At 42.5% G+C, this 7963-nt stretch overlaps 1 protein-coding gene across 1 annotated transcript in view; it reads left to right on the top strand.

Annotated features, from left to right (window-relative positions):
- Positions 1-605: 605 nt before the first annotated feature.
- The window catches only part of rnf123 (ring finger protein 123), an 86579-nt gene continuing 79221 nt past the window's right edge, over positions 606-7963 (top strand). Inside the window, exons 1-11 of the mRNA XM_076147279.1 lie at positions 606-778; positions 1726-1841; positions 3562-3646; positions 4864-4943; positions 5676-5773; positions 6200-6254; positions 6762-6847; positions 7062-7148; positions 7246-7313; positions 7465-7590; positions 7746-7860. Coding sequence (XP_076003394.1) covers positions 1760-1841; positions 3562-3646; positions 4864-4943; positions 5676-5773; positions 6200-6254; positions 6762-6847; positions 7062-7148; positions 7246-7313; positions 7465-7590; positions 7746-7860 — 882 coding nt within the window. The 5' untranslated portion in view covers positions 606-778; positions 1726-1759. The remainder of the gene's footprint in view (positions 779-1725; positions 1842-3561; positions 3647-4863; positions 4944-5675; positions 5774-6199; positions 6255-6761; positions 6848-7061; positions 7149-7245; positions 7314-7464; positions 7591-7745; positions 7861-7963) is intronic.

Here is a 7963-nt window from a genome sequence, read left to right as displayed (position 1 = left end):
ACTACCAACTTTTAGGATTTTAACCCTTTAAATGCCTGTTTAACTATTTGGAGAAATCTCATTTAATACTCACGAGATCCAATCACATATTCACAAGATCTAATTACAGATTCCTTAAACTCATTATATGAACTGACAACTAATTACATATGGTTGGGCTGGTTGGGCTTGGCTTACAAAGTGTTCCCTTACATTTCAACCTCAAGTTTGGCAAAATACACACACATGCTCTCAACTATGCTATACTACGGTAAACAAATGAGGAGGATATAACACAAAATCGTAAGAACATCTTTATTTAGTATTGTAAATTAAAACAATGGCTGTCTGGAAGGTAATAATCAATCTGAAATATCTGTGTTTGCTTTGAAAAGCGCTCATCAGTGTTCCACGCTTTGGTTAAAACCATGAAAAGCATAAATATGATTTGCTCACATTAAAGACACTGTTGCACTTAAACTCATAGTTATAGTTAGTGGCCGCTTGGGGGCGCCATTGTAACAGATCCAGTCACCCATCAGCTTCTCGCCTGACGCCTTCACAAACCGAGCGCGCGCTTATCCACAATGTTACGGTACCTGTATTTTGGACCATCTGACGCTCCGTACCGTGGGAGTCGTTTCGTTTGACAAGAAGAGGAGTGTGTGTGTGTGTGTTGTGGTCTAAATTGGCCTTTTACTCACGACAGGAGTGTGCGGGACAGAACCTTATCACCTCTATCAGTGTGAGCAAACGGAATAGACGAAGATTTACAGCCGGAGCGAAGAGGAAGGAGCCGGTATGTGTCACTCTGCCTGGCGGAGGAGTTCGCCTGTCACTGAGCCTTTAGCTACTAGCTAGCAATGATGTGGAATGAAATGCAAAATACAACCGAGTTGTACCGAGTCCTTTTTATTTTGGCTGCCATGGAACCGAGGCTGAATCTAGATAAATGCGTGTGTTTTTCCAAAGCTAAGCATTTGTATTTTAGTGGTCAAAGTTAGGTGCCGTAAGCCACCTGTGTAAAGGTGCTCAGCTTAGCAAAGTAGCCGGCTAGAAAGATAAGATGCTCGCCTTAATTTAATTATAATGTGATGACGATAGAAAACCAACGCAACGTGCATTTTCGCCATTACAGTAAGACACACAATAAGATACAATGCAACAAACAGAAGCGTTGGCAGAGTAGCATCAGGTAAGCAGAGACAGTATATGTGTACACAAACCTACAGACAGTCTGTACATTATAACAATAACACGCAGTCTGCTTGTACATTGAACCTCGTCAGTTTCTATTATTGTCAGCCTGATTTCTGTTTACAGACTGTTACTTTATTGTGTAAGTGTGAAGTTGATTAGCTTGACTGGCGTGTGTGTGTGTGTCACAGCTGATCACACTGTCACAATAACACCACAGGCCTGCAGTGGTGACGTCACACTCTTTATGTTTCACGTCTGGGTCAGTGACAGCAAACTGAATGTTGCAAACCAGGTATCACATCACCAAGCCAGGGATTCCCAGCCCGAGTGTGTTGACCACAGCTCTATTAGATCCAGTTACTGTGAGAGTGTGTGTGTGGGGGGATCAACTAATTAATACTTGATCTTAATCATTTGAACCGAATTGTGTCTTTAACCAACTAACCCTTATGTCTGTCTATAAAGTTGTAAACTAGTCCTGATGTTTTCCTGCAGAGTTCTCAGGTCTCTTTATGGATTAAAGGTTCATTTCCTTGTGTTTCCCAGCAGTGTATGGGCGAGGTGACTCCACTCAAGCAGTATGAGTTCTAAAGGGGGCGGCACTGCCCTGACCCGCCGCAACTACAGACTGGCTTCAGACACAGACAAACCCAAAGCTACAGGTACGAGATGAGCTGACTACTGTGTGGACATACAGATTCTTCATTTATCCAATTTATTTAAAGTAGTAACCTTCATCAGCCTAAACTTAGCTGCGCATGAATGCTGTTCACATTCATTTGTCAACTCAGCTTCTTTTAATAACCTGCCTTCAGTCTCCTTTGATTGATTTGGTCTTTCTTTCCCAGTGATTATTGAAACAGCAAACGTAGATCTCTGACAAGGGCAGTGAGTAATGGCATGCACTGTTTCCATGACAAAGCACAAACTAGAAAGTGACCAATTAGAGACAGAAGAGACACTAACAAGCAGACGACTTTACACCCACGTGATCAAGGCTCCAAATACTGCACGTTTTCAGCGGCTCATCGGCCTGAGGGAACTGTTACACGCGTGAACACTGTTTTGTGTGTTGTGTTTGACTTATTGAACCTTTCAGTCTTGCATACAGATTCCCCTTAAAGACAGACTTCCAAACAGAACTCGTTGGTAAACTGTAGACCGTCTGTGCTGCTGTTTGTCCTGCTCTAAAAACGTGAAATATAGAGGCAGGGAAATTGAAATAAAATAATCAGCTTCTTTCCCCCACAGCCCATCAAACGCCAGCAGAGACCCGGGCAGAAGTGAAATATGTTTACACCTTTCCTCACTGTCTTTGTAATCCCAACCTGATCAATCACGCTCGTTTTAAAAGGCACACAGCTCCACTTTAGGACAGGAGAGGGATTGTTTACATTAATGATGCGTCCTCTGTGTGTTCTTGTACTCTCCACAATGTTATAAACAGGGATGTAAACTGGTGTAATGGTGCACAGGCGCTCTTTCATTTCTCTCTGCGGAGTGCAAACACGGTGCTGGGGAGAAACTATAGAGCTGGAGAGAGAGAGAAATGTAGCCTGTTGTGATTCTCACAGCGTGTCACGATCTGCCAGTCGCTGGTGTGGCAGTGGAGTCTTAAAGTTAGTGATGTTGTCATGCACACACACCCTCTTGAATTGGCTGGAGGAAAGGAAAGTTTCTGAAAAGTTGGTGAAACAAATTATATGCGGTAGGGAGGCAGTAGCTCAGTGGGTAGAGCTTCCGCTTGGGAACCGGAGGGTTGCCGGTTCAAGTCCCTGCCAAGGTGCACCTGAGCAAGGCACCGAACCCGCACTTGCTCCCCCCTCTGCGAAGGGTAGTAATGTAATGAAAGTCACTTTGGATAAAAGCGTCTGCCAAATGATCGTAATGTAATGTAATGTTTTGGATGACATTGTGTCAGAGGTTGATTCAACTCAAGGGTAATTGCTGTTGGCATAGTTACATGTTATTTAAGGCCGCATTGTACACAAGGGGCTTCAAAGACTGTCTTGCTGAAGTCTTTTGAATGTTTTGGAAGGTGTGAATGTCTGAGGGGGTGAAATCAGGTAAGTAAATAGCGACCAGAAATAGCAGCCAGCGGGTACGAACACGTATTTACTGCCTGATGGCCCAGTTAGTTAGTCTGTCGAGTTCAAGACAAAGTCTGTTGGATACAGATTGAAGTAATAATAACTGAATTACTGAATGAACACACTTCATATACAAAACAAAGGAATTGTAATACTGTCCTCACAATATTCAGCTGAGATCATCAGTCGGTCCTCATATGCTGTGCCTGTGTTTGTGTGTGTCAGCGGGGGTCACGTCAGTCACACGGGGTCACTGAAATTCTGCTGCGTTCTCTCCTTCCTTCCCTGTCAGGTATCGTGAATGAGAAGCTGCTGAGTGACTACCTGCACCATGTGTTCCCCTCTACCAAGCAGGGCCCTGCGCTGGCCTCCCTCAGGTACCGGCTCCGTCTGCAGCCCCTTTCTCTCCTTCTCTTATCTGTCCACTCCACAGAGTGTCCTCAGTGTGTCCAGTGAGTTATGATTCTGCTGAGGGATGCCACCATAGATGCCTGTGGCACAGACATTGATTTAGATCTCAGTGTAGGATTCACCTCTTTGCCTGTTTAATCACCGCTGCAGCAAAGTGCAGAGCTGTGCGCTCATATTTTATGTTAAGTCATCTTTTTTTCACTTTGTGATAGAGGAAAGTTTGAGCCTCTGTAAAGTACAAGAGATAACATCACAACTCATTCTGTATTAAGTCAAAGAGAGCTGATAGATCCTCAACATTCTGGGATGTGTGTTTATTACATCATAAGTCATCCAATCATAGGTGCGGGTATTTAAGTTCAGATAGTTCATCATGCACCTGCCTCTCACTTCCTCCAGACCACTGTGAGGGAAACAGACTTATGAGTACGAAGTTAGAGATGGAGAAAGAGCAGACGGTACTGAAGTGTGACTTGTCTTGGTCACTCATGCTAAAATCAAAAAGGATTTGTGTGTGTGTGTGTTTCCCCTGACCTAGACTAGTGTTACAGTGCCCTTAACTCCCAAGCCACTGGCCCCTTCCGTTAAGCCAGGCTGACTCATGTTACCCCCAGCAGCCCTATACATAGACACCTTCCTCTTTAGTCAACATCAACTGGTAAGACGACATCCATCGGGACAGGCTGCCCCCTGCGTGCCCCCATTCATTCCTGCCACAAGGATAAACAGCAAGTCTCTCTTTGCTGCTCCTGAGGCTTAAGCGGTAACATTGCCTCCAGGTTAAGTTTCATAGGGGGTTTAAAGGCTCAATCAGGCCTCACGGCAGATATTAGCTCCTGGATACACGGAAGCCAGGTGGTGCTTATTCTGGGTTGCATAGAAAATCATGATCATCAGCGAGAGGAAAAGTTAATCAATGACTTATTATACTACACCGTGTTCTTCTGTGGCAATACATGGGGCCAACATGCACACATCGATATTGAATCTGATGGGTGACAAATGACAATCACTGTTTTGTATCATGCTGTATAAAAGAGCCCAGGTTACAAATCACAAGAGTTGGACTCATTTAGAGCCTTCAGTGTTACCCGTGTTGTTTCAGAAGGTTCTGCTATGTTGAACGTTTAACCAGAAACTGATTATTTTGATTTGATTTCATCATCGTCTTCTTCATGTACAGGAAACCTCTTGGGTTCCTGGATCTTGGTGCTCACCTGGAAAGATTGCTGTCTGAGGACGAACCCGCAGAGGAGAATAGAGGTACACACACACACACACACACACACACACACACACACACACACACACACACACACACACACACACACACACACACACACACACACACACACACAGTTAAAGAAACAGGGCGACATGCAAAATATGTGTAATTTCAGAATTGTTTTTTATTCCATGTCTAATTGTACATAATCTCTATTTGAGAAAAATTCTCCTTCAAAGTTTTGAGAATTAATTATATATAATCGCTGTGTGTGTGTGTGGTGTATGTATGCATGTATTCTAATCCGCCTCCCGTTGTGAACCAGAGAAGGTCTGGTGCTGCATGTTTAATGTCTCTTGCTGAGCAAACCTTGGCCGGCCAGTCAAACATTTTTCATTTTTAATGAACCAGGAAATGCTGGTGGGAAAGCCAGATGAGTCATAGTTTCTGTTTGAAAACAACTGAATGTGGATGTGCTGGTAATACATCTGCAACCTTCATCACTCGTACATTATACAGTCATTTGCATATATCTATTTTTATTTATTTAAGAATTCCACCTTATTAAAAGAATGCATCTGTTCTACAATGAATGTTTTAATCATACCGAGTTATCATTTGTTGATCCCAGTCCAGGTGGTTGCTCTGGTTTCCGTCTCACTGTCTCTGTCTATTACAGGCTACAGCTCTGCACTTCATACACACACTGAATGTACCCTGACTACTACTAATGCTTCAAAATCCAGTGTGTGATATCTTTGTCTCTGCAGATCAGCTCACTGAAGGTCGTTTGGGCCCTCAGCCAGTGGTGCTGGATCACACAAGTGGCTTTGAAGGACTTCTGTTTGTAGATGACGACCTACTTGGGGTAAACTAACATATTAAAGAGTGATAACTAAGAAAAAGAGCAATGTTTGCCTGATTATAATCCCAATGTATGTCACAGCCGGTGAACTAACTAATATCCTGACTGGTTATCTCATTGTAATTCCAGTATTAGATAGGCCTATGTACTTTATAAACCCATTTAGAGAGAGTTTTCATGATGTTTACATTAAAGGATACACCTGAGGCTTAGCAAACACTCTTGCCGCGCGAATTACATAATTTTAGGAACCCTTTCCTGAAAAATTAAGGGTCCAGCGAGGCACAACCTTCTTTGTGAATATTCATATACACGCAAACCTTCAAATAAACAAAACGATTTCTGTTCAACTAGTCTTGGATAAATGAGTCTAATCACGACTGGAGACATGCTGCTTTCTTGACTCATGTTTCTTTGTGATGATTCTAGGTGATCGGCCACAGCAACTTCAGCTCCATCAGAGCTACGACGTGCGTTTACAAAGGTGAATGTCTCTCAGATAAACATTACAACACCGAGGCAACTTAGTTTAGTACAGCTGAACCAACTCATCATTTCCATCCATTATATAATCTGGTTTGCTATATGATCAATAAAAGAGGATATTATGTACAGACATGAAGAAGCAATAAAGGATTTCTTTACATTATTGGTCTCATGTGACTAAACACCAGCAGTACTTACTTCCCTTGGAGCTATCTAAGTGATTTTATGTTTTCTTATCTATTTACTCTAATATAATGGCCTCTTTTAAACCGGGCTACAGTAAACAGTAGCGCTCTGTATAATGTACTGACATAAACAGGCATGTAGTGCATGTCTCCACATATTAAGAATGTTGGGCAGTATAGTGCAGGAAGGAATGTTACTCCGTATACTACTGAACATATTAAATTAAAATTTGGTCTTGTACTCTTTAACACGTCACTTGTAAACAATTCAGATTTTCTGATGGGTATAACTCTGTTTTTTTTCTTGTGTTTGTCTCCAGGGAAATGGGCATATGAAGTGCTGATCTCCTCGCAGGGCCTGATGCAGATCGGCTGGTGTACGCTCAACTGCCGCTTCAACCAGGAGGTGAACACGCACACATGGAGAACATCTGAAGACGGAGATGATTACAGCCTCAGCAAATTCTAGTTCTATTGTTTTGAATATGATCAATTTAATACCCAGTTGAATTCTCTTTTTAACTTTGAATAAAGCAGTCATGGCCAACATGAGATACACTGACTCTTTCAGTCTACATAAGACTTAATTATCTTGTGTTCTTTTCATGTTTTCATCTCAGGAGGGTGTGGGCGATACTCCCGACTCGTACGCTTATGATGGGAACCGAGTGAGAAAGTGGAACGTGACGACCACTAACTACGGAAAGGTGAAGAAGAACAGAGTGAAAGTTGATTTTTGAAAATAAAATGTGAGATGTTCTCCTTGTATTTGGCTGATATTCGGTGGGCTTTGTCTTATTTCAGTCTTGGGCAGCTGGAGACATCGTCAGCTGTCTGATAGACCTGGATGAGGCAACCATAACATTCTGTTTGTAAGCACCAAACTCCTTTACATTATTTCCAAACACCAAATCACCTGTAGTAAGATGGCTGGAAATGAATACTTGTTATTAGTTTGTACTGTATCTATGATGGTAAAAGCTGACAGCAGTGTCACTCTGCTTTCTTGTTTTGCTTCCACAGGAACGGTCAGTCTCTGGGCATAGCCTTCTCTAACATTAAGATGGGTCCAGGCATCGCCTACTTCCCTGCCATCAGCCTCTCCTTCAAAGAATCGGTGGCTTTCAACTTTGGCAGCAGACCTCTAAGATATCTTTTCAATCAACCAGACAACAACTTATATTTATTTATGTTTGAACTTGTATAAACATTTCTGGCTTTTGATTTTCCACATGTATTATAAACAGATCACAGTGTCATTCAAAGGTGGTTCAGTGTTTGTCCTTAACCTGTGTGTGCTCTACGTACCCTGTGGAAGGCTACACACCCCTCCAGAATCCCCCAACGGCAGACTTGGTGAAAGCACACAAACTACTCGGCTACATCAAGAATGTTCTCTGCACCGACATAGATTCACAGGTGGGCGTCCAGATAAAATATTTAAATCTTTTAAAGAGGCTTACTTTCCTCCATCAGATAAATGTTTTATTATGGTCCTCATTGTCCTCCTTCTTTGGTCTCT

This window comes from Genypterus blacodes, unplaced genomic scaffold (assembly GCF_046128005.1).
Source record: "Genypterus blacodes isolate CSIRO-AG114 ecotype Tasmania unplaced genomic scaffold, CSIRO-AGI_Gbla_v1 ptg000037l_1, whole genome shotgun sequence".
NCBI classification, from domain to species: Eukaryota; Metazoa; Chordata; class Actinopteri; order Ophidiiformes; family Ophidiidae; genus Genypterus; species Genypterus blacodes.
This window is presented reverse-complemented; position numbering and strand designations above follow the sequence as displayed.